At 43.5% G+C, this 26,880-nt stretch overlaps 1 protein-coding gene across 4 annotated transcripts in view; it reads left to right on the top strand.

Moving 5' to 3' along the window:
- SH3PXD2A (SH3 and PX domains 2A) overlaps positions 1–26,880 on the top strand; it is a 64,495-nt gene that overhangs the window by 25,439 nt on the left and 12,176 nt on the right. For 2 of the 4 annotated variants that reach the window (XM_084210473.1, XM_084210472.1), the window contains exons 2-4: positions 7,369–7,482; positions 11,604–11,687; positions 22,675–22,792. In XM_084210473.1, the coding sequence (XP_084066599.1) occupies positions 7,369–7,482; positions 11,604–11,687; positions 22,675–22,792 (316 nt within the window). Of the gene's footprint in view, positions 1–7,368; positions 7,483–11,603; positions 11,688–22,674; positions 22,793–26,880 lie in introns of those variants that run through there. The other 2 variants (XM_084210474.1, XM_084210475.1) reach the window with 2 other exon arrangements.

Here is a 26,880-nt window from a genome sequence, read left to right as displayed (position 1 = left end):
TACAGCACTTGGACTCTGTAGCTATCAGTTTGTATTATCAGAACACAAAGATAAACTGTGTGCTGTACTTGAACAACTCCCTGTGCACATAGACACAAGAAGTGTGTGTCACTCTAATGAGAGATAAATCTATAAGTATCTTGCCAAATGTGCACCTCTGGAAGGCTTGTTGACTACTAGCTTATAAGATTTGAATAAATACAGCACTGTGGTATTTCCTAGTTTTCTAATACTCGGAATATCCATCGTCTCTGCTAGTGATGTAACTCATAAAGTATTAGAGCTGAGTTGTATATTATCCAGTTTTCTCTTTTCCCATGAACTTTTCCCATGTTCTGATCACTTCTGTTTTTTCCAAAAGTACTAGGAAACACAATTCCAATCCCAACAGAAGACAAGGATAATATGTGTTTGAGAGCAGAGGTCAGGGTGTGAATTTCCACATAGATACATGTGTATTTATGCATATAGTGTGATGTGAAACCAACTCGAGCAAGCCAGATATTTCAGCCAGAATCTGTGATGCACTTTGAGACTCTGTGTCAAACACTTATGTACACACCTAGTCAGCTGGTTTGGGTCCAGAAGAACCTGTGTGGCACCATTTACTAGTACATGTTCATTCACATGCAGTGGGCTCTCCAGGCCAGCTGGCTCTGCAGCCACAGGAGATGCAGAAATGGGATTTACTAACAGCACAGCTGAGAATTCTCTGTCTGCAAATGTCACAAGATGGGCAGTAGAAGTGTAGGAAGAAGACAGACTGGAAGGATTAGGGCAGCAAATCCAGCTAGTTACCTTAATAACCAGTCACTGCAGGAAGAGTATGTTACAGCAACCAAACTCTGGGATTCACTTCTGTTTTCTTTGTGCTTAATAACACCTGAAGCAGTGCAAGGACTGCAATTCCCTTTGCTGCTTCTGAGCCCTAAGCATTTGCAGTTACTATCAAATATTGGTGGAGAAAGCAAACTGTGGTCTCAGCTCTTGGCCTTTTGTTCCAGCTCTTAGCTCCACAAGGCAGAATGCTGTCCTGTTAATAGCCAAAAAATGTTAACAACAAATTTCAGCCTTCCAGAAGTCTCCACCTCCCCCTGCCTGCTCCTCATCACCCTCTCCTCAGGAAGCTCTCAAGTGTTGTTTCAATCAACAAATTAAGCAAAAACTGCTGCAGCCTGTGCTCTGATGAGAACATAACTCAGCTTTCAGACCCTCCCTAAGGAGGGAAAGAAGAGTGTTTCCAGGGCAGTCCATGTGTGCATTGGGTTGTCAGGGTTCCAGAGTGATACTCTTAAGGTCAGGTTTCTAGTACATTTTTGTAGGGACACCTGTAAATTTTTAGTTGAACACAAGGCACAGGAGTGTGCAGCCTCTCATCCTCCTTCAGTGTGTACTCTCTTCACTAAATATTAAAACTATGACTCAGTTTTAAATTTGAGGGTAGCTGACTGGGCAGACTGTAGCCTTGTGGCTGTGTGACCACTACTGAATAGGTGCGTGGTTTCTGAGGTATATCCTTCAGATCTTGGGGTTATTGGTACCAGGAGCAAAATGTTTGCTTATTACCTTTTAAATCTTAATTGTCTTCTTTAAACAAGAAGTGCTCTTTAAAAATAAAAGGCAGAGTTTCTGTGTTTATATTTCTTCATTAATTTTTTTACCACTGTAGTAGAAGACCTTCTTTCATAGCCCATGTAGAATCTCCAAATTTCCATGCCAGGCTACCAGGAAAGGAGGAGGGACAGGTGTGATCCTTTTTTCACTTTTCTCTTACATGAAAAAAAAAAAGCCAACAGCTCTGCCCTATCACAGCACTGTGGGCTCTTGGGGTATTTCAGCAGCAAATTAAAAAACCTCTTGGTGTTAAGCAGTAACTTGAGGCGCTGAATTTTATTCCTGAGTTCCTGAAGCAGGATTTTGTACCTAGAGTGCAAACACAGTCGTTGCAAGGTAACAGCCTTCACTCTTGAATGTTAGAGCAATCAGGCACAGACATTTGGGGTGGCAACACTTCCTACTGGAAGTAGGGTTTCCCATGTGAACCACACTCCCAGCATGTGGCTGTAGGACATGAACTGGCTGGAAGGATCATAATACGTGGTTGATTTGGAATCCTAATCTATCCCCCATAAATATGTGGCACATAAAAGGCTATGAAGCTGTGCTGTGGATCTTAATTGTGTTTGAGCAGGATGTCTTCCACAAATATCTTTCTTCCTGGGGTGTGTCTTTGGGCCCCACTTTCATCTCTAAAACAAGACAAACATTGCTCCATGGTTGAGTGGTGGTGGCTGCAGTGAAGACTGCAGTGCACACAGGCTGGGAAACATTATGTGTTTTGAGGTGAAAGCAGCCTTTAATATTTCACCAGCTTTAAAAATTCATCCTAAGATGACAGCCTTAGTCTGCCTTGCAGTGAGTCATTCACAGGCTGCTGTACCCTTAACTGCAGTCAGCTCTGTGCTACAAAGACCTCTTGCATGCATCTCCATATTTCAAAGAAAGATGCCTCTTCTGTGAATTGTAAGAATAAAACTCTCAGCAATTAGAGACTGGCCTTCATATGAATTCAGTGGTTTCAACCTTCTGCCTTTTCCAAGTGTGTGGGACTGAAAAAGCCTTTTACAGAGGGCAGGGCCAGCATGGACAAGGGTAGTGTCTAACAGCACACAGACACAGGAGCAGGTGTGAGAATAAGCTTACTGCAGAAAATTCCTCTTGTAAAAGCAGCTTCTGGTGCCTTTATACATCTGCTTCTGCATATTCATCAGAGGTCTGTCAGAGGCAATTACTGAGACTGCCCTACGTGTATCAAATATATATGTACTGTGTGGCAAGGGCTTTGGAGGGCTGGGAAAAGCAAGTGCCTTCAGCTGTGCAGCAGCACCCTTGTCTTAGCTGTTTTTAATGAAGTAGATCATATCTCTAAAGGGAAGTAATCGGCCATGTGTATGAAAAGGTCTGTGTGACTGTTCTGGAAGTGACCTAGCTGTACTTAGTACTGCTTTGTAGGGCAATTTATGTTGTTGGATCAAAAAAACCTCTCGAGAGAGTTCCAAGGCAGAAGGACCTAAAAATGAAAAGCTCTCTGAAGCCCATAGACCATGTGTCAAATGTACCAGACTGCTGCTTGAGTGGGATTTTTTCAAGACTCTTGAGAGGTGGAGTGTTACTTAAGTATTTGTTTAGAAGAATGTGTAGTCTACTCATGCTGGAGAAATAGTCATGCCCTTTTACAGTGGTGCTATCAGTCCTGTTTACTTTAGTTAAGCTCATAAAATGACAGTCAAAGTCTACAGTGAAATTAATGGTTGAGGAGAGAATTAGAAACCAGAGTTCAGCAGGATCCTGCAGTTTTATGTATTTGAAGTGTTTTGTAGCATCTTGTGATCAGACAGGCTTCAATGGGAATAGCTTGTTCTCCTGTTGCTGTGTATCATCCATTGAAGTATGGATGGGTAAGGATACATGCAAACAAGAGCAAAACTGGCATAAAATATACTCCTTTAACTGTGCTCCACTATTTTCCCATGATGCATGTTGTGGCTAACATTTGCTTAATTGCTTTGCTTTTCTGAAAGCCTTTTGGGAAGAGGACTTGGAATGCAATTATGAGCAAGAACATGATTTTTTAAAGTCCAAGTATTTTTGTCATTTAGTCAGTCTCCAGTGTGACCAATCAGTTTTGCAATCACCAACTTGCCATGTGCATTATATGCTTGTCAAGTGGAACTGGCTGTTTGTTGGTGACTTGTGAAATGCCTGGGAGTTATCTGAGCCTAGGTGGACTCTGAATCTTGGCTGTTGCAGCCTAGGGATGCTGACAGATGCCAACCAAAGCAGCAACATATGTGGGGACAAAATTACACTCCTACCTTAAAAATTTCTGTTCTTGGGTTAGTGTTAATGCAGTTGGAGTAATGCAGCAAAGCTCCAGTTGAACTTGGTCTGGACACAGTGGCTACAGCCCCCTTTATGCCTCTGTGAAGCTCAAACTCCCTTTAAATCCTCATCAGAGACCAGGGCTTGGGAGTCTCAGTCTAGACATCCATGTCACATCAGTGTTAGAGTTGTTTTGGTGCCTGAGAGCCAGGGGCACCTGTAAGGGTTAACTCAAGCTCTAAAGCACTGCCTAATTTTTACAGATGGTGTGAGTGAAAGAGTGAACCTCAGTCTGGCTTGGCAGTGCACAGAGATAACTTTACATAATTCCCCACAGATGTTGCTGCAGAATGGTTTTAATAATGAATTGTGAAGTCAAGCTAAACTCCAGCATAGAGGGAGAACTCAAAATAAATGCAATGTTTTGTTCTGTGTTTCAAAAGCAAGTTTTCTGTGATGCTCTGGGTTGGGAAGGATGGCAGGGGACGGGACAAGGGATTCTTTGCAAAAAGTTTGGGCTGTAATGGTGCAAACTAAAGCCATTCTGACTAATTTGTCTGCAAACCATGAATACCCATGAACCTGAGGATGACAGGGGGAAGGGATGGTGGTACCCATGGCAGCTGCCCTAATGCTTCTCTTGAGGGGATGGTGCAGAGCAAGTACTTCATGATCTGCCTGGCAGAGTTCTGCAGTTTGTGGCTGTCATGCACAGGCTGTGTTGAGGAGCTTGTCTGCCCTGCAGCCATTTTCTGCTGGGAGTCAATTTTTGCACTGTGCTGTAATTTCCTTTCTGTAGGGTTATGGCTTGGATGTGCCATAATCATTTTGTAATTATAATCCCCATTATCATAAAGGATGTGCTGTCTCAACAGTGGTTTCTTGGCCACTCTGAGACTTTGTACACCTTGCATGTGAGCACCCATTTGTGACTTCTCTGCTGCCAGTGGGTTGCTGGAAGCTGCTCAGTCTTCTCAGTTGTTGAGTCTGTTGAAGCAAAACACAAATTTTTCTGTTGACATGCTATTTCAGTGGGCTATATTAAAGCCTTTGTTCTGTCCTTCTGAGAAGCAAGCTTGAAATTGGGGAAGAGAATTTCAGAGTGGGGGGCCAGTTTTCCCTGAACTTGGACAAATGCTGTGATTTCTCAGTAGCTGCAGAGGTTTCTCAATTATATTTTACCCTTGTGCAGAGTTTATAAAGGAAATCTTTAGAAAGAAATTATAGCATTGTGAGTTCTGTGGCGATTAGGAGCTTTAGCCTGAGTCATGTTTAGATGGATGGAGGCTCAGCTACACTATGGTCCCAAACAAAAGATCTGAACTTGGCTCTGGGGCTACTGAGCCAAACCAGAGGAGCTGTATTGTGAAATGGGCTAGCACGGGGCTGGTGTCAAGGAAGTGCCAGACAACCCTCCAAAGATGGTTTTACCATGGTTTGAATTTGGCCCAAATGTACATTTTTAAGTGTAGGCAAGTCCTTTTTGTGCTTGTGTTTAATTTCTTTCTGAGGAAGAGTTTAGGTAAACTATTCCAGTCTAATTAATATCAGCTGGAAGCCAGCTTCTCGCATTTTGTGCCTAATTATAAGTGTATGTTAAACTGTGTTTGCTACCCATGTTGATATGTTACTGGTGAAATAAGGAGCAACCATGAAGACATGTTTTTGAAACAGTCTGGCAAATCCTGCATGTTTGCTGCTGTGGGCTTCGTGGCAGGAGAATCCACCTCCTGCTGAGGGAGAATAACTAAATTTAAACTTTCCAACCATGAGCCTTGTGAAGCAAAGTTTCCAAACCTCTGCTGGGCCAGAAGATGGAAATCTGTGTCTGAATTTGGAGAGTAAATAAATAGAGCTGCCTAGGAGCTGCCCAGGGGCATGTGAGGGGCTGCTGCTTGGGGTACATTGTCTCCCAGCCACAAGCCCCAGGGAGGAAAGCAAGGGTTTGTAGCTACTGTTCTCTGGTAAAGCCTTCGTGACAGGGCTTGGAATGAACTTGGCTGACTTGTAGCACGAACACTTGAGCATTGTTTCAGCAGGGTGGTTTTTCTCTTACAGACAGTTGCATGTGGCATGGCAGCAGAGCCCAGACCCCTTCCCTTCCCTTCCCTTCCCTTCCCTTCCCTTCCCTTCCCTTCCCTTCCCTTCCCTTCCCTTCCCTTCCCTTCCCTTCCCTTCCCTTCCCTTCCCTTCCCTTCCCTTCCCTTCCCTTCCCTTCCCTTCCCTTCCCTTCCCTTCCCTTCCCTTCCCTTCCCTTCCCTTCCCTTCCCTTCCCTTCCCTTCCCTTCCCTTCCCTTCCCTTCCCTTCCCTTCCCTTCCCTTCCCTTCCCTTCCCTTCCCTCCCCTCCCCTCCCCTCCCCTCCCCTCCCCTCCCCTTCCCTTCCCTCTGGGCTGTGGGATCCCAGCTGTGGGAGGGATGTGTGGCCATCTCACAGCTCACTAGTGTTGGTGCCCATCCCTTTCCAGCCCAGGCTGGCCCCTTTGCTCTTCACAGGCAGCTTGTGTGAATTTGCTGTGTTTGTGACAGGCATCAAAGTGTAGACTGTTCTGAGATGCATGCACAGAAATCGCTGTTTTCCCATCTCCCTTTGGGGGAGCTGCCAGGGTGGTAATGGACAATAGTTTGTAAGGTCCTGACAAAGCAGCTTAGGTTTTCTGGGAAGACTGGGGCATCACAGAAAACAGCAGAAGTGGTTTGCTTACCTGTTGGACTTTTTATTTTCCTGTCTTAACCCAGACCTTATCTGAATGGAGGAGAATCTAGTTGTGCTTTTATCTGAGATCAGCAAGTTCTTGGGTGAGTGAGTCTATGTCAAAATCATTGGAGGATTCAATAAATCCATGTAATCAAGCAAGAAAAGAGGAAAGGATAGTTACAGTTGGAATGCATTTGATCTGAAACTGGCATGCATATAATTTTATTCATCCATCCACAGATATGACCTAAAGGTTATATCCATATATATTGCTGAATACCTTTTTGTATATACTGGTTGAAACTTGGCTATTCAGGTGGGAAGACAAATAACTGGTGCTTATGGCCTGAAATCAGATTTCAGTCGGCTTTTCTGTCTTTATTTCTGTTCTGTGCAGTACTTTCCAGCTTCCCAGGGTATTGAATTGAGGTCATGTTTGTTAAGCACCAGCTGTGGTTACAAGTGCTCTAGAAGCACTTTTATATCCTGTTCTGAAGTCTGTGCTCTTCTATGAATGTCTTTGCTATTTCCCTCACTTGCCTTTTGTAATAATTTGTACTAGGATTTGGGCAGTGTTTGTGCTGTTTCACATTTGTGCACGTGTACATATTTACACATACAAAATGTTTTGGTACTGTAGATGTGCTTCTAGCAAGACCAGCTTGGAGCAACTGACTTAGAGAATTTCAGTCAAAGTTGTCATGGATGGACTTTGAATTTCTTAAAATAAATTGATATTTCTTGTTTCTCTAAATGTTGACTGAGAAACTTCTTTTGCTTCTTTTTGCAGGTTGGTGGTTTGTGAGCACAGCAGAGGAGCAGGGATGGGTACCTGCTACATACCTGGAATCCCAAAATGGAACCAGAGATGATTCTGACATCAACACATCCAAATTTGGGGAAGGTATGGAAAGCTTCTTCTTACCCAGAGAAAACTGGTATTCTCTTGCTTTATGCTTTTTTCCCCCCAAGTGAGAGCTTCTAATTGGAAGGAGATGCATGATAGAGCTGCAGGCTATTGGAAGGAGTGAGGTTTAAATTTAATGGTTGCTTCTCATTAATTTCCTTTAAATTAATCTTTGAAAATAGTTTCACTGCTGTTTGCTATGGTCTGTGGTTGTGTGGAAAGGTAATTTTTTTTTGGTATGGTCTCATTCTGTTAAAAGTGAGATGCCATTTGTCATGTATATGTATTTAGCCACACTGCTTTCTTCTTTTTTTTTTTTTTTTAACTAAAGATGGTTAATTCAGGTTCCAGAAATGGAATAGTTCAGCATTGCATGTTCCTCAATTCCATTATGAAAGACTAACCACATCTTAATGGGCTTCTCATGTAGCAACTGTGTACAAAGGACACTTTTATTATGATTTGCTCCATTCTAGTGAATCTGTTGCTAAATCTAGGTCCTCTTGACATGAACTTATGTAAAATGTATGTGGAAACTCAGCTGACCTTTCCTTAGCACAGGCAGGAGGCTTAGAGATGTGTTGGGGTGACCATCTGCCCACTAACACAGCACACAGGCAGAGCCAGACTCTGTGCTGGGCTCCCAGGGTGACATCTGCGGCTTATTCAAGTCTTGGTCTCTGAAACTCATTTTTCCCTGCTCAAGTCTACCCATATCCTGCTTTAGAGACAGACTGGCTGTAGAGTGGTAGGCCAGGAACCAGTCTGGTATGATGCAGCATCTCAGTGGATGCGAAAGCAGTGAGTAAAGCTTCCCTGATATTAAAGAACAGAACTTTACTGCTCTGCTCTGCAAGCACTGAAGAATGCCTTGTCTGTTGGTCTGTGCCTCCTCCCTTCTCCTGACTCTTGGATACAGTGTGTGCTTGACAGCCTTACAGCTTAAACTGCTTTCATTTCCCGCTCTCCTCCTCTTTCATGTTCCCTCTGGAGTGTACTCTGCACAGGGATGCTGCCACCCAGCAGTCTGTTCTGGGTAATGGCAAATCTATCAAATATTCCTTCTCTCCTTCCTCTCAGTCCCTTTTAATCCATTACACTGCTCTCTTCAGCTGTGGTCAGCAGTCCTGCTCCTTGCCTTACTCCAAATGCAGATATGCTGAAACCTGAGACTGCCCTTCCCTTTCTGCTCAGTTCCATCTCAGTGACAGATGTAATTGCATAACCTCTGCAGCCGCTTTCATGTGCCCCAGATTTTGCTTGCTTGCTTTTTAGTGACTTTGGTTTATGTTATTAGCCATCTAAGCTGAGACTTCCCACATTCTTTGTAACTTCCCCTCCAGTTCTTCTTTACTTGGGCTGGTTTTCTCCATGTAATTACTTCGTAGGAGAAGAAAGAATTTCTTGGATTCACTGTCTTTAAAAATGTATATCAAAGGGACTGTACTTAGAAAACTTGCCAGCTCTCTCCAGGTAGGCAGGAGAAAGGGGCTCTGATGTAACTGAGGAGGAAGGCACTTCTAGTGGATTAAGTGCCTTAGCCCCACAATTTAGAGCTTACACAAGTTTCAGAGTGGCTCCAACAGACATTGACTTCCTGCAGCTGTGCAGTCTCTGCTCCCCCACCTTGGAAAGCACAGAAACACTGATGTAGGGAGCTTTGTGTAACAGCCCCTTGTCCCTCCCCATTTTAACAGGCCTGGAACAAGTGCACAAGCCAGGCAAACCTTGAAGTCTGCTCTGCTGTGGCAGGCCCAGTAAAGATAGCAGGGTGCTGAACACATCTTGCTAATAATTCTGCCTCTGCTAATATAGCAGTAATATTTTCATGTATCCCTTTATGTAGTCTGTTCTCTGAGAAAGACAGAAATGTTTCTTCCCTGCACCTGAGCTTCTGAGCTTGCACAATATTTTTGTCTGGATGAAGGCAGTCTGTTTGTTACCCAGGCCTGTGTTTAGACCAACCCATCTTGCAAGGCGTGGAAAACAATCAGAAAGCCATCTAAAGAAACATTTAACAGCTACAGGAGCTGATAAAGTAAACATGTTAAAATAATCTCTGGAAAGGTGTGGATACTTGTTCATAAGCAGCCTTTCTAGTGACTGTGACATGACCAACCAAGTCCAAGTCTGGGCAAAATGACAACATTCAGTATTTTTAAGGAAAAAACCCTGGCTCATGCAGAAGCATCATTGTTTTATAAAAGGGCTGTCACTGGGGATGGCTGTGTGTTGTGAGGACGCAGTGTGGTGGATCTGTGGGACCCACAGTTTTCTAGGAGTGTTCCTGGATGGCTGACTGCTCTGTATGGACACCTTGAGGCAGTTTCACCCCTTCTGCACCTCTCCACCCTGCAAGCCTTTACCTCCAGCATTTAATTTCCTCCTTTCTTGTATAGAAACCTCCTAACACAGGCAGCCTTATTGTAACTGAGCTTCTCTCTCTGCTATAATCTGTGTGTCCAGCAAGGTGTCCTGTGTTGTGTCCCTGTGCAGCATGTGTGTAACTGGCAGTCTCATGTCCTGTTGATCTGGGGAAAGTCACCAGGTTAAATCTGCTCATCTTTTGTCCCTCATGGGCTTCCAAGACAATCACTGATTTCCATGAGACAAAACCACAGCTATCTAAAATCCTGAGATTTGGCTCACCTGAAAATTTGTGGTTGATTTTTGACCAGGGTGGGATCAAAGGGGAAGTACAGAGTACCAGAGACTAGATAATGTACCTGTTCAACACCATTCACCACACCTCCACTTAGGGTGCTGTGGAAAGGTTTGGACCTTACAGCAAGGGAGAAATTGAGGAGAGTGGGCTGGATGTAAAAGTCTGGTCCAAGTCCCTGACAGATAAAAAGGATGAAAAGTCAAAAGCCACTCTTTGGTGAATTTTTTTTTTTCTTGTCCAGCTAATGATTTCCCAATCAAATAATTTTGCTGTGCCTGATTGCCAACAGAACACAGTTCTAGAAGACAACAGTGCTTACTCCAGTATAAGGATATAATCCCTAAATAAGTGCACATATACAGAATTGAATTTTTATTAATGATGTGATATCAAAGTTTATGAACAGCTTCCCAGCACCACTGGTAAAATGATTGTGTTTGCACTTCAGCTATCACTACCTTGCAATATGTGTCATTGCTTTGCAGCAGCACCTAGCACCCTTGCAGTAGTTGCCAAATTGGGATGGAAGCCCTTGAATGGAAAAGTGTTTGGCTGTGTTTCTGTGCCAGTCTAATGGTTCCAGTGTCTTTCACACCTGTACAGGCAAAAGAAGAATCTGAGTAGAGTATGTGCTCCAGAAAACAAGTGGTGTCCTCTGTGTACAGCTGCTCTCACAGTGCCATTTCCATAAGTGTCTTGTCTTTGTTTATACTTTAAGCATAAGTTATTGTTTGAGTGTGTAACTAACACTCAGTCCTGGCTTGCTAGCTTCTTGAGCCTGCTGAATAATTGCAAGGTTAGTTTTTTCCTGATATAGTAATCTGTATATTAGAAGTTTTGATCACGAGAACCAGCTGTGGCAATGAATGCAAGTCATGTCTTGCAAGCACATCAGACACTTTTCACTTGGGTTCAGTTCCTGAATGCTGCTGTTATGAGGGAACTTATATAAGAGTCTGTGGGTTTGTTTATAGTGTGATAATTTTTCTTAGAGAGGTTTAGAGCCCTGTTGGGTTCAATGTCATGTACAATAGACTGAATTCCCCCAAAGGTCATGCACCTGAATTAGGAGATACAACGGCAATGATGATGTGTCCTGCCACTGCACTCTCCTTGGACAAGTTGCCTTTAGTTGTGCAGTTTGTTTTGGAGTGTGTATATTTTTTTATTTTTTTTTAAATTATAATTACTGCTTTTTAAGAAATGCCAATAGTAAGAGTGGCAATTTGTGACAGTTCTGGATGGCTCACATTGCTCAAGCTCAAGAAGTTAGCTTGTTCCACTGTACTGTATAAACTAAAACAAAACATCTGCATCCCACTTAACCCATTCCCACTAACAAGACCAGTGCTTGTAAATACCATGTTTTGTTTTTATTCCTCACCCTCCCATCACTTTTTTTTTTCTTCTTTTTTTTCCCCTTTGTTTTGTTTCCACCCACGTTCCAAACTAGTTTCTAAGCGACGCAAGGCTCACCTGAGGCGCCTGGACCGACGATGGACGCTGGGCGGGATAGTCAACAGGCAGCAGAGTCGAGGTGAATTCACAGCTTCCTCTGGCACCAGCCACTCAGGGGCCACCAAAAGCCACGCTGCAGCTTCAGCTGCTGTGTGTCAGGACCTGCATCTGTGGCACTTTGGTAGTGAGGGGCCAAAGCTCCAGAGTTCAGATGTGGATTTTGTACATGACAGCTTGAGGGTGGCTCACAGCCAGGATTAGGCACCCCAGGAGCTGGAGGCTGGTACCCAAGGGTAGCTCTGCAGTCTGACTTTGTGCTGTTGGAGAAGCTCACATCTGTTGTGTTTTAACTTGGGCATCTTTGTGCTCAGTCTTTCCTGCCTCAGTAAGGACAAATGATACTTTCAGGGCTGTTAAAATGAGTTGAATGCCAAAAAAGCCGTGGTCAGATATGTGCACACTGGGAAAGTGTGTAGTGTGGAATTCCAGTTGCAGTCCCCTCTCTTCCTTGCTAGCAGTGCTTGGTACTAAAGAGAGTCTTGAGACCTTTTGGGAGTTTTTGGCATCATTCCTAGGTATTTAAAATGCCACCAGTAGCAGCATTTTAGTTGGTTTGGTTTGTTTTGTGTTCTTTCAGCTTTTGCTGGTCTAACAGTGAGTATGGCAGGGTAGGAGGGAGCACCTTGTCTTTGGGTGAAGTCTGAGGAGCCCTATAAGCAAAGTATTTCTTAAGAGCAGGTGAATCATCTTTCCCAGACCAAAGGTATCCCTGTCTATCTCCTGCTCCACTTGGAAAATCATCCCGATGTGTTCATTGCCCTTGGGAAAGGAAAGGTGGGACAAAGCACCATTTGCACCTCTTTAACTTTCAGATAACCTTACTGAGGGAATGGATCCAAATGGAAGCCCAAGAGATGATTCCCAGTTAATGGAAAGGTGCCCTTTCCTATTAAGGAATGTACTTTTAAAGTGACAAATTTACCTTCTGGATTTGATGATGATGTTATGTGCAGACTCCTGTCTCAAGCCCACCCAGCTTTTCAGTGGCCCTTTAACTTTGTTTTAGAGTATTATTGAGGCAACAAAAGCAACAATAGCTGTGTTCTACCTGCCATAGCTTGACCCTGCAGAAATTGAAACTACCTTCAGAAGACAAGGTCTTGCTTCTCAGCCACCAAATGCACTCTGAAGGCCCCAAAAAATCCTCATGAGTACACATGCTGTCTTAAGATGGGGAAAAAGTGTGCTTATTTCTGTGCCCCAGCTGTTTGGGAGCTACTGACTTTGCTTTGTCAAATTGCTAGATGCTTCCTGGCAATTCAACTGGGAGAATTTATGGGAATCAGTTTTCTAAACAATTTATTTGCTGGTGAAAACAAATGCATTCTTTTATATTCGTACAATATTGCAAACAAAGCTCCATAAAATATTAAGACTGCATAACCAGACTTAATATTTTATGGAGCTTAGCAGTCAGTAAGACTCAAGGACCTAAGATGCATTCTGAGGTTTTCCCTCTTGCATTCTGATGCCACCATGTGTGGATCCTCTCCAGACCTGCCCTCTGACCAGTGCAGGGTCCTCTCTGGCAGTCTTCCCCAGTACAGGCTGCCCTAATCCCTTGCATCTTTGCCTTTTTCTTGCTTCATTACAGTTTCTTCCCTATTAGGCCCAAGCAGGGCTGGGATTTTGAGGGTGTTGGAGAATATGTGCTTTATCTCAAACTGAATCTTGGCGCTTGGACTTGGCACAGATTTTATCCAAGGTTTGGGGCACCCTCTGTGACTGAGCTGCTCCTATAAGGTCTCTCCAATGTATTTCAGCCACAGCTAGCCAGGCTGGCTAAAAATAAGCTGTTCATTGTCATCAGAAATTATAGGTTAGGGAATCCTTACAAGAGCAGGCTTATTGGAAATAAAGAAAGTGACTTGAATAAATGGGCACAAGTTGGAGACAGTGGCTTCATGATCTGGCAGAGCTGCAGCCTGTACAGACATCTACGCCTTCCAAACTGCAGTTGTTGAAAGTATGAGTCTCTCTGGGTGTCCAGCCTGCTGTTCTCTAACAGAACACAGTTTATATGAGGTCAGGAGAGATTTTCTCCCATCTTCCCCTCCCACCCCAGCCCAGAAGACTTCTAACAAGGCCAAATTTGGGTGAATTTGCACTGAAATGACAGAATGCATGAAGTGTACACACACACTCCCGTGCCAACCTTCAAGTCCTTGCTCCAAAGCACAGAAGAACTCAAGTTGTTCAAACAGGAGGTTGCCAGAATTGTTCAACACAAGCAGAACAGCTTCCCCTTCCCCACTTGGCCTCTTCCTTGGAAATAAACTCAATTAAACATTTTGGCTGAAATTCTTCCTACCCAGCAATATTCTGCTTGAAATAGTCCTTGCTGCTGGAAGGGTTACCTCCAGGAGTTCACTGGAGTTTAAAAATGAGCTGTAAAGGATGCCTCCCTTTGTATTTATGCTTGGGTACCACTAATAAGCATTTTTATCAGTTAGGCTTGTGACAGAATCACTTTAAGGCCAGAATCAAAGGAATTAAGCATTGCTTCTGAAGGGCAGAATTTTCAAAGTGACTTGAATATTAAAAACACTGAGAAAGCCAGAGTGCAGAAGGGAAGCATGTTTGCTTCCCTGTTAGACTGTCCCTGATGGGGGAGAATTATTAGGACTAGCATATGGCTTATTTATTTCTAACCTTGCCAAAGCCATTTGAAGAGGCTAGGCATCTCTGACCTCCAGATATTTGGAAGCAATGTTACTGGGTCTGTGAATAAGAAACATGAAAGACAAATTGTTGAATATCATGGTAGTGCTCCTTTTTTAAACCTGAAAAAAAAATCTGCAGCGGGAACAGCTGTAGTCTGTTTCTACAAAGAGAAACAGATGACTTTTGTTGCTGAACTTTTCTCTTTAAAATGGTCTGTGGAGTGCCCAGATCTAAGAGATTACATTGGCTTGTGTTTCTTATGTAGCTGCAAAGCTTGCGGGTTTTTTAATGTTAAATGTGGTACATTTTCTAAACTTTTTCCTATGCATTCTGAAATTCCAGTAATAGAAATATGGGTTGTGAGGAGAAGCCTGAAAGTTTGTAGTTTTCCTCAGACTTGACACTCAGTAGACCTCCAAGCTGCAGAGTTCCTGTTTTGTATAGGGTTAAATAGTAATTCTACACATGCAGCTATTTGGAACTTCCCCTGGAAGGGAACTTAGGATTATTTACAGGCTTAATTTAATGAAAAGTCATTTGTGCTTTTACAGTTTGATTGGTACAATTGGGATGTTACATGCCTGTCTTCTATGCCAGATATCTGACCTAAGTTATTGCTGCTTTGGTTTGGTGCCCAGGGCTTTCAACTGGAGCTGTTACAATGCAGGAGACCACTTTAAAGTTATTCATACCAACAATATAGTGACATATGGGCTGAATTTCTGCCAAATGAGCCAATTATTTGGGAGTAGCTCCTAGCACAAGGAGTAAGCTATTCATTGAAAGAGTTGAAGTTAGAATTTCCCACTGCTTGCCTGTCTTAGGGAGTGAGGGAGCTTCATGGGCAAAGGTAGTGTGTAGAGGGAAGGCAGCCGTGTAATCCAGTGTCTTGATACTTAAACCTCATCCTGAGTTGGTCTTGATACTGGAACCCCACGTCCTAGCCCAGGTGGGTGGTTCTTCAGCCAGTTTTGTAGTGTGGAAGGAGCACTTGGTCAGTACTGGTAATCCAGCCTGGCTGATGCACCTGTGCACTCTTACACTTTCCTGCATCTCACCAGAGCTGCTCTGCCCTCTTTGGCAACCCCCCCATGAGACTTCTCCCCTTGTTTTCACTCTTTCCTGTTTGTGCTTGATGGTGATGAATGTTTGTCAATCACAGCAGAAGACTCTGAGTGACATTTCTGTGCTAAATCAAACCAGTGCAGAGCAGCTTCAGACTTAGTTTGTTCTCTCCTTTGGTTGGGTTTTTTATGGTTGGTTGGTTGGTTGGTTGGGTTTTCTTTTCCTCTGTTCTCCAAGGAAAGTAGTAAATGCTTATTGGTCCTTGCTTGGTTGAAGTAAGAGCGTGCACAATACAAAGCTGTTTAGAAGAAATGTCATTATTGTTCTTTTCTATCTGTTGGCACAAGGTTTTCTATTATTTAAAACAAAAAGCAGGGAAGGGAAGAGGGACAAAGGCTGAAGAGCTTCTGTCTGCAGATGAACACATTTGATAACTGTGGACAGTCATTCTCTCTCTGCATATTTAGGCAAGTAGAACAAAGTCCATGTTGAATTAATGCATTGCTTTCTGGAACAGAGAGACTTTTTCCAGAAGCAGGTCTGACAAAGGGGGGGTGGAGCGGAGGAGTGGGGGAGGGTGAACACAGACTGCTGACAGAGGGGAAAGTATTTTGAAAGAAAATTCTTCTGTGGTTTGGAAGATGTAGGTTTGGGGCTGTTGCATTTTGCTGAGAAATCATTAATTGGCTAATTTCTAGCCCAGTTCTCCCCTATCCTTACCCCTACCAGCATATCAAACCACGAGGGGATCAGAGAAAGTTGGGGGCATGTACAAGCACCAGCTGAGCAGAGGAAATGATTCCCTTATTTGGTTGGCTCCTGAAGTGCTGCTGATAACTTTCACTCTTATTAATGGAGGCAGAAAAGAGAAAACTTACAAAATAGAGGTGAAGGAGAGGAATGTGAAATGGGGCTCTCAGAACTTGGAAGCAGAAATGTCTGAGCGCTGGCTGTTTGCCTGGGAAAGATGAGAGTGATTGTGCAGGGCTGGAAACGTGCGTGGTATTTTAGCTGCTTAAAGGCAAGGCTCCTGTCCCAAAGAGTTTACAGCCTAAACAAAGAGAAGGAGATCTGTGCATCAAAGGAACGTGGGCAAGTGGCAATTTGGCATGAATCTTCTTGCAACCAAAGGGGTTTTCACAGTGTAAAATGATCCTTCTTCAGTATTTTTAAAAGCTTTTAGAGAAGGACCAAAACTAAGCTTGTTTGGGAAGGCAGGAAATCAGGGTAGGTAAGGCTTTTTTTAGGAAGGATTTGAGAGATTGAGGTTATTTGATATCATCGAGGAAGGAGCCTGCTCAGGTTGATAAGGCATCATATGAAAGGCATGAGGCTGAGTGGGAAAAGATCACAGAATTTGAAGGAGTGGGAAATCCACATGAATGTGTTAGAGTGTATAGTAGGGCATTAAAGCATGGCGCAGCACACAGGCTTGAAAATTCGAGATGGAGCAACTGAATTGGGAATGCACTTGGTAGAAGTCTGGTTGAAATGCCAGAGAAGTGCTGTGCCAAGAGCCTTCTGCAAGAGCAGTGTGTGCTGAAAGGCTGGGAAGGGAGCAAAGCAGGCAGCAAAGGAGGTGGCTGTAGTGGCTGTGCAGAGGAGTCACTGAAGGGCCACTGAGGAGCAGCAGTGGTGGAGAACTTTGAAAATGTCGGGGCAAGTCTGTCACCTCAGTGATAGACTTGGAGGAATCTGAAATAATCAGTGCCAAGAGAACTGGGAAGATAGAATGAGAAAGATTTTGAAAGAGCTACTGAAGCTCTGTGTTACAACTTGAGCTGTACAGAGTTACAACTCTGCTTTCCTTGGGCTGACATTAAGTATAAATCCAGACAGCCAGGGGAGGGACCAAGTTGCCATTTCAAGACACCTCATAACTTCAATGTACTCAGTCACAGATGCAAAATATGAATTCTGGTTTGGCAGATGGGATTCCAGGACCCTCACAGGCTGTCAGCTTCAGTGTCTTGCTTTGTCAGCCAAGTCAGTACAATTTCTTCAGGAGGGAATGGAGCTTTATTTTAGCTGTCCTGAGGTTTTTCCTCTGGGAGAGGTGTCCTAGCAGGTTACTTGGTATGGAAAATGCCATAACCAATGCTTAAAAATTCTTCTGGGATTCCCCTTTTGCTACTTGACAGAAATAAGAAATACATCAGGTGAAACAAAAGAAAACTTACTCAGAAATAGGCTGTTTAAAGGGAATGTGTTGGAATGCACCCAATTGTTCACCATGTGCAACTGCAATCCTACACAAAAGGAAAAAAAAAAAAGCACAGTTGTCAAGGTCTGCAATTATCCAAAAATAATTGTCATTGACATTAAGTTCTCCTAAAATTTAAGAAGTCAGATGTCTCATCCCTCATTTTTCTGCAGCCAGTTTGTTGTATCATAGCCAGTGAATAGGCTGGGCAAGACAGAAGAGGTATTTCAGTCCTCATTACACTGTGACTGCAGAGGTGACCTGTTGCTACATGATGAGCATTGTCAAAGTGGCTACAGGTCATCTTGCTCTGCTGTAAATCATATGTTTTAATAGCTGTATTATAAATTCTTTTTACGTGAAAAGTTGCACTTCATTAGGCTTCCTGTTAAAATAGGTATGACAAGAAACATGGGCGTGCATAAACTAGCCAGGTTTTTGATCAAGTTTCGTTTTGAGTTGTTTTGACTCTGCTCTGTGTTCAAAAACTAGTTTTAAAGTGTCTTTTTCGTTTTAGAGCTATTGCTGTTTATGTATTGAAGAGGCCTCAGCTTGGCAAAACACCATGGTGTTGCTGGAGGAACACAAAGTGGTTGTGTTCTTGTTTTGGTGGGGTTTTTTGGTTTTTTTTACATTTTGTTTTTTTGTCCTCTTCTAGAGGTTACAGAAGGACTTTAGATGTTAAAAACTTGTGAAAAAGTGATCCATAACACTCAAACACCTGTGTTTTCCTTGTACCAGGTCTGTTGTGTACATCTGCATAGACCATGTAGTGTATGTGGCTGTCATGCAGGACGCTGTGCAGTCAGATCCTTTGTCCTGTATATGTGCACACCTTCCAGCTGGACAGCCCTACCTGTGCTGCATTTTCTGGGGGAGAATCTTTGTTGCTAGGAGAAAAACCCCTCTGTGGTACTGTGGGCTGTTCTGAGGACGCAGGTACTGTTCTCTGCTGTCCATGCTGTTTTCCAAATGATCCACCAAGATCTGTCCCTATATTTTGATCCCAGTCCTCTACTGTGTTTGTTCAGAAGATTTTAGGTAGAAGCAGAGCAAAATAAAAGCCTGCCTTCTTTTGGGAAGGAGGAAAGGAGAGAAAGGTACATTGGTAGGGAATTGAGGCTTTGGAATAAGTAGTGGACTGAGCACTGGGTTGCCACTGGGTCTGGGAGGGCTGGGCAGAGCACAGCGACAGCAGCAAGGGATGAGCTGTGTGGTTGAAGTAGTGCAAAAATTCTGGTTGAGTGTATTTTAAATAGTGTCTGTGTCTGGGGAGGAGAGAGAATGACACACAGTAATCCTTTCCTTCCGACCTAAGTAGGTTGCAGTTGGATAATGCGTGATGTGACAGATGTGTGTTGCAGCTCTTTGCCAAATGGGCTTTGCTTCTTCGTGCATACCTTGTTTGGATTTACTGGGGCGGCTCAAAATCCTTCAGCTCAGCTGGGAAAGGTGTATTTGGCCTGCAAATTAGTGATAAAGGAATGGGAGTGAAGTTGGCAATTAATAGATCTCTGGATGTCACTAGGAACAGAGCTGCCTTCTGGCCATTTTTAGCTCAAAGAGGGTTGGACTTTGATCCCATTGTTTCTGAATGCAGCCTTTGAGCTGGTGTGTGTGCTTTGTAGCATGTAGTAAAGTTTATTCTGCCCACTTGACCTCAGCACTGAGGTTGATGTAACAGAAGCTGCAGCTGGGGAATACGAATTATCCTTTTGTTTGTCTTTTTTTTCCCTGGAAATTCTGAAGTCAAAACTTAATGAACCAAAATTATACACTTTTGTGTTCCGTGTAGATCTGGGCATATAATTTCAATGGTGGGTCTGGGATAGTTCACTGACTTCTGTTGTATACTATTGCCTGTCACAGAAGCTGAATGAAGACAGCATGATATATCAGATTTGTCAGTGTAACTCAGAGCAGTGTCATTCTGCTGTCTAACTCTCTGCTGATTCTCTCATGAAACCATTTATCTGAGTTAAGTCTTTACAGTAACTTTACATATCAGTCATGAAGTGTCAAATATCTTTTCTAAAGACTTTTGAATAATAATCTGATATGTTGAATGCTATTATCAGTCCTCTTCAGTGACACATCTACTGAGAGCTCCCCTGCTCCCTTCAGCAAATCTTGGTTTATACAAAGTGTCCAACGGCTGGAGATAATCTTTGAGAAACAAAACAGAATTTACACTTTGATTACAAGGGGGCCCATATCTCCAGTTTGTTTAAGTTACAAACCTCATGTATGTTTGTGGTATCTCCTGCAGCATTGACAGAAACCAAATGTGTGTAATCTTGGAAATGTAATTTTTGCTGTCAAAGTACTTTGCAAGGGGAAATTGTAATGGTGGCTTCCTGGATTTTATCTGTAGGCTTAAAAATAGAGCTGCTAAACAAAAACATTGTGGGACCTTCTTTTCTAGAGATGATTTTTAACACTTTTGATTGTCCTGCTTCATGAAAGATCCTTTTTCTCTCTCTTCCCTCCCTATTTCCATGCACTCTTTTTTTTTTTTTTTCTTTTTCTTCTGTATAGGGAGGAGTCACCTAAAGGGCTTTATTCTCAAAAAGCAGTAGTCTTGAGTTGACAGCCACAGGACTTAAGATGCAAGCAGTGAGGGTGCTCATGGGCCCTCATGGATGCTCATGGAAGGAGACAGTGGCAGTTCAGAAGAGCCTTTCTGTTTCTCCTGAGTGATCCCAACAGTGCTGTTGGTGTTGATGGGTGACCACTGTCTCAGTTCCTCACACAAGTTTGGAAAGTTGTGTAGGAAGCTAGGAATGAGCACCCTGTGCATGGTTATCTGCAGAAGAAGGGAAGCCACATCCCTGAAGAGTGGGACCACTCTGCCCAGCAAGAGGAGCTGAATGGCTGGCTTTAGCTGAAACAGAGCCTGGTGTTTGTGTGGAGGAAAAATAGAATAAACACAGTAATTTCTGTGGGAGTTCTAGTGGCAAGGGTGACCTCTGACAGCCTGGGTTATAAAGCAGCTTTGGTATGGGGGAAAGAAAAAAGAGGGCCTTCTTCCAAGACTCAGCAAATATATGCTTAGCTCAGTATTACTGTCCTAGAAACATCCCTGGAAGTGTCTGAAACAATGTGTATCTGGACAGAGCAGCTCTGAACTTTCCTTTGGCCCTACAGGGACAAGATCTAGCTGCCCAGGGGTCTTCTGCAGTTCAGTTTAGTGCTTTGCATGCAGTGGAAACCAGACATGGAACTCCTTCTGCAGCAGACTTGAAAATGGAGGAAAAATTAGTCCAGTTCTACCACCCAGAGCAAAAACCTAGCTAGGAAAACTCTCCCTCCTTGGAAACTGGGATTTCATTTGCCTGGTTTCATTTTTCAGGTCCCATGTTGTAGTGGAGTATTTCTGTGGGGAAGGTGTCATAAGCTGATTGTGCTAATTACAAACTCCCTGGAGTTTCTTACCAGTGATAAGCCAGTCAAGCAGCCCTCCTAGGGGAGAGCAGCAGAGTCTTTTCCTCTTGGTAGCAAAGGTTTGACAGATTTTGCCCCATCAGAATTAGAAGGATGCAAATGTGACCAGTCAAGGGAACTTGACTCCAGAGATGTAGCTTTGCTGAATTCGCTGCCATCAGATGCTCTGTCAACGTTATTTTCCCTTTTCTGAGGTATTATTTCTTACTTTGTCTCAGTAAGGGCTTTGGTTTATTTTTCATTAAAGTTTCCATGCTTCACCCAGCAACAAAATGCAGTTGAGCCACAAAACCAAACAGCTGCTTGGATCTGTTTTACTCTCTTAAAGAGTGCTCACTTCAAGCTGCTGCAGCCTTTTCATGGCTCCTTTGTTCTGCAGTGATCAGGAGCTTTGGATTCACTTCATTTCCTGCCCATTCCTCTGCACTGACAGCCCTCCATTTATTCTTTCCTTGCCTTGTTTTGACTGCTGGTAGGAAGTGCTAGGAAGTGTGGCTGGGGTGCACTTCATTGCTGCCTTCCCTGCCTTTAATCTAGCTACAGAAACTGTCACATGCACCATAGTCTGGGTTGAGGAGAGGGGTTTTGTGACCCTTCCCATGTCTGCTGCTGCACAGGAAGGATGGTAGCTCAAGTTTTCAATGACTGGTGTCATTTTTTAAGCTCCAGAGGGAAAGGTTGACCTTGAGTGTAATGGGAATGCTGCAGTAAATGACTCCTGGGTAGGTGGAAGAAGATGTTGACAAGTGTCTGTTCTGCTCTGCTTATTGGCTTGCTCTCAGCAAGTCTGCTTAAAACCTCTGCCCAGCTGGGAAGGGGACAGATGCTGGAGGTGAATAGGGATGCTAAGTTTTTGGCTCCAACACCGTACTTGAAATCCAGTCTATGCTTTTGAAGTGTGTGTCTCAGTTCTGGCCCTCCTTCACCAGTGTCACACGTGCATTTCTCTGGAGTCATATTTAGCAAAAGTATGTTTGTAAAACACTTCACAACCTATGAATGCAATGCTGTGTCGCCTCCTGTCACGTGCAGAACTCTTTTTGTTCTTCTGTCACCTTTTTTTTTCATGTTTCAAGCTCGTTGCTGTAGACCTGTGCTGCTTGGGAGGTGCAAGGAGAGCAGCGTGCTGGGCCAGCCCCTCTGGGCTGGGAGATGTGTCCCTCTGGGGATGCAGTGCTCGGGTTTCAGTAACACAATGCTCTGTGCAGCCATGTGTGTGTGCAAAGAGCCAACTGGCTGCAGCTCCCGCCGTGATGCTCGGCTGATTTGGCAGCCGGGTTGATTCTGTCAAGTTACAGTACGGGAGTGAAGTCCAGCTTCAAATCCTCTCCCTTACCCGCTCGAGGAACTTGGAGGGGGGGAGGGAGGTGGGAAGAAGAGGGGGGGAGCTCTCTGGGGACTTTGTGTCATTATTGGCATGGAATTCTGTGATTATCAGCAGCAGGGTAGTGGCAAGGGGCTGATTATCTGTCATGTCGTCAGCATAAATAACCAGTGGGCCCCTGAGCAGGGCTCCGCCTTTGTGATGGCTTCACGTAATCGCTGCAGAACTGTTTAAAAGCAAGCAGTGCAGAAAAGCAGCTGGGCTGATCCTGACCCTAACTGATGTTGCCTTTTCTCCCCTCACCAGAAGAAAAATATGTCACCATCCAGCCGTACGCCAGCCAGGGGAAGGATGAGATTGGGTTCGAAAAAGGGGTCACCGTGGAGGTCATCCAAAAGAACCTGGAAGGATGGTGGTACATCAGGTAAAGGAGCTGTGCAACCTGCAGAAACTGTGACAATGAGCTCTTCTGATCATTCACTGAGTGCTAGCATTTAAATCTTTCTGTAGCTGGACAGGGAAGCCCAAATTGTTCATAATGCCTCTTGAAGACAGGTAAAGAAAAGTCTGAGGCGATAGAACGGTGACTAAAGTAACACTAGAGTGTCTGCAAAGGCTGTGGACCATTCCAGTGAGGAAATGCCTTAGCTTGCAGTTTTAGAGGTTTTTTTCCTTGCTTCAAGTTAAAAGCCCATATCTGAGTTAAGATCTGTGAGACCTAACAAGGCTTTCTGTTGTATATAATTTTCATGTGTTTCCAGTATAAGAGTTATTCTGCAACCTATTTAAATCTATTTATAGCAATGCTGAAAGGCTGATTGTGATCTCTTGAGCTGTTTGGGGCAGGTAGTGCTACTTTCAGGGATATGAGATCAGTTTGCTGGCTACAGCCCTTGTGCAAGTTTACCCATGGTTTCAGCTAATTTGCTTTGATTTTTGTCTGTCTCCACTGGATATTCCTAATGTTGAGGGCCTGCATTCCAAGGGCAGATAAAGTTGTTATTGTATATCAAATTTTGTTATGTAGTTGGAACAGTGGTCCTAGCAGAGAGTTTTGACTTAAGAATCTCCTTTGTAAATGCTTATGGGGAGGTTAGATATTGTCTCAGTGATGTAGGGTGTCAGGATGAGCACTTGATGAGAGATTTCTTCATGCAGGTTCACACAGCATTTAGGTTTTAGTGCTCTTCTGTGGTTATGCCCGTTGTCTTGTATCTGTGTGTGAACCTCTCAGTGCTGTGACATCCCATTTCTCTTCAAACAAGATGTGATGCAAGATGTAGCTTAAAATGGAGGTTTATCTCTCAGCAGTGCAGAACATCTCATATAGTCATCTTTTGCCATTCAACATGTAATTATAGTGATTTTTTTCCTCTTTCCCCAAGTTATAGCTTGCTTTTGTTTGAATGCTGCTTGATTTATTGGCTATGGATGAGGACTGTGAAAATGCTGACTGAAGCAGTGTTGTTGTTTTTCTTGATTTCCCTTACTTAGAAGAAATAAAAATCAGTTTTCTGTCTAATGATCCCATGGAGCAAATAAGCTAATAAAGATAGCAGTGGAGCCAGGGAGGCACTCTCGATAGGAGGAGCTCAGAAATGCCTGGGTTTGGTCAGGTCACATTTTTTTCTCTGTTAATTGTCTACAGAAGTGGAATCCAAGGTCTCAGATCAGGGAATAGAGCTCATAGGTTTTTCTAAGGGGAGAACCATTGCAAGACACCTCTAGTTTATTTTTTTATTTAATTTCTGCAATGTTGCCTGGTTACTACTCTAGGTTTCCCTTTGCCATATTAGCACTCCTACAATTAGTTGAATTTTTTTCCCCTTTTTCTCACACAGAATCAACCCAAAAAGACACATTTTTCTATATGCCAGGAGTGCCTTCTGGAGCATGATGGCACTTTCTGCAGTGCTTTCCATGGCATCTCCATTCATGGAATATCCTGGAAGAACAGTGGATACCCCAGCCACCCCATGGTGGCTGGGGTTTGCAGCATGTGCTTGCTTTTTTAGAAGAGGCATTTTGATTTGAGAAACTCCTCTACTTGTTGGAAGATGTTATGTTCTCCCTGTATGTGTGACAAGTAAAGGGGGTGTTAAGGGTGCTCCTCTCTGCTGCTTTGGAGCACTGTGCTGCTTTCCTCCTGGAGGATTAAACTCTTAGAAACAGGGCTTTTTTTCCCATGGGCAACACTTCCAGAAATGTTGATGATGTGATCCGTCCCTGCAAGCTGGTCCTTTGCAGCCTGGGTAGCTGATCTCCAGCTTGTTGTGCTGTTTGTTACATGTAAACTGCCCTGAGTGCTGTTAGGTACCCCTCAGAGAAGGATTCCTTTCCTGCAGAAATTTGCTTCTCTGAGTCTTGAGTGCCTTTGAAGGAGCAACTGCTTCTCCTCTTGTGAGTGTGAGGGGAGAGGGAGCAGGAGGAGAATGCAGTTGAACCCTGGGCTGGGTAACAGACTGAACACACTTCAATGTGTAGAGAGAAAAACAAATCCAGTAGTTTGTAAATGAAATCCACCTTAAAGACATTAGCTTGTTCCACCTTAAATATGTAATTTCTCCAAATTCTTGGCCATGTGCTGATCCTCATTTCCTGTCCTTCTTTTTCTTTTCTTTCTTTTTTCTTTTTTTTTTAACTTTTTTTTTTTATTTCCCTAGTTTGCTTCCCTCTGGAGTAATTCCAGTGCTCTGGAGCTGGAAAGCAGATGTGACTCTCAGACTTACAGAGGCACTTCTGACTTTTTTTAACATTCCTATGGTTTTAATCCGTTTTTTCCTTCATGTAATATAAACAGGGAGGGTTTTGGACGCATGAAGGAACCAAATCACTGCACCTAATTCTGAGACCCTCCCAATTCAATGCTGTACAGGCTAGAGGCAATATTGGTGTCTGTCTTTATGCTGCCCCACATGCATTATGACTTTAAAAAAAATTAGGACTAGGGAGAAATGAAAGAAAGGCCCTGTCCTGGGATCCTGCTTACTGCTGTATTGAGTTCAGTGGATCTGTGCTTCCCAGTGTGCCTATAGCTGGCATTAGCATCCCTCCTTTAGATCTGACTTTGCCTCCAGGAGGCAGCAACAAACTCAATCTTATGGTGCCCAGGTGGACTGACTGCAGGGCAAGTTGGTATCAATATGCTGCATAAAGCTTTTTTTATTTGCCTCTGTGTCCTTCATTTTGTGGTTGCTCTGAGCCCATGAGAATGAAGCACAGCTGGGAGGTGCTGGCAGCACTGAAATGAAGAGGCATCTAGGATGGGGTTTCAAATGTCTGCAGTAGGTTCTGAATATAAAGGAAGGAAGGATACTTGTGAGTCAACTCTTAAGATGTGAAATGAAAATTGTTACTGGTTCAGGACTTTGCCAAAATTGATTACCAATTGTTTTAGTTCTTTCGCCTATAAAATGGGGAAGATCAAGGAATGTTCCAAGCTTATTCTTCAAAGGGCTTAAAGATTAACAAATTCAAGGTCAAAGGTAAAAAATATTTCACTTACATAAGTAGTTTTTATTTGTGATATTGCAGAAATAGATGGATAGCTTCTGGTAAGTACTGCTCAGCATTAACTTCAGGGTTAATTGGCTGGCACAGGGAGAAGTAGCCTCCAACAGCCTCTCTGCTGAGGGTATGTTGCAGCAGAGCTAACAGGCCAGTGCAGAACCTGCCTGTGGCTGCCTTTCTGATCTTAAACATGTCAAGTCTCCCACAAAGTAAGATGGATGCAAACTGTTTGTTCTTGGTGATTTTGCACAATCAAGCTCTGTTGAAAGAAACCTTTGGAACTGGAGTGCTCAGTGCATTGGCCACTCACAGATGGAGACCTCTACACCTCCACATAGTATAAACTCAAAAATGTCCTTTAAAAAAACTTCCTTGATGCAAAGGCTGCAGAGAGCATTGGTCTCTGCAAAAGGGCTGTCAGCTGCAAAAGGGAATGAAACCAAAATTCTTCGGGGCTCGAAAATGGCACTGGGTGATGCCTTGACACAAGAGGAGTTGTGGCGTGTGTTTCCTTATTTCCTTTTCTGGCTTGGTTTGAGGCCTAGCAGAAAAGCCTCAAAAGGGACAAGATTGAATAGATCCAAATTGCTTCTTGACATAGCATCACACAGTGGATGCTGTGCATCTTTTTGAAGTCAAATCAAGTTAATACCATGTTGCTACTTCTTAGTCTCCATGCATCACAGAAAGCTCAGAGCTCTTGAGCTGCTTTCCTTTGCCATCAGAATCATTGGAAAAACTTGCCACTAAACTCCCTGAGCAGGAGAGATCTTACATATTTCCCTTCATATGTGACAGAAGGCAAGTATGTAAGGAGAAGCAGAATCTCTAGTATCCTGCCTAGTCTAGGTGGGTGAGGAGGAAAAGGCAGGATTTTGGACAGAAAGATGCTTGTAGTCATTGCTAGAATTGTATTTGCTTTTGTACAGGAAGAATCATATAGAAGTCTAGAGAATCAAATCTGCATTTTCCTGTTCTCCCTGTAAAGTCCCAGAGCCTGTC

The sequence above is a fragment of the Fringilla coelebs genome (assembly GCF_963513975.1).
Source record: "Fringilla coelebs genome assembly, chromosome: 8".
Lineage (NCBI taxonomy): Eukaryota > Metazoa > Chordata > Aves > Passeriformes > Fringillidae > Fringilla > Fringilla coelebs.
Note: the sequence above shows the minus strand (reverse complement) of the source record. Positions and strands in the feature narration are given on the sequence as shown.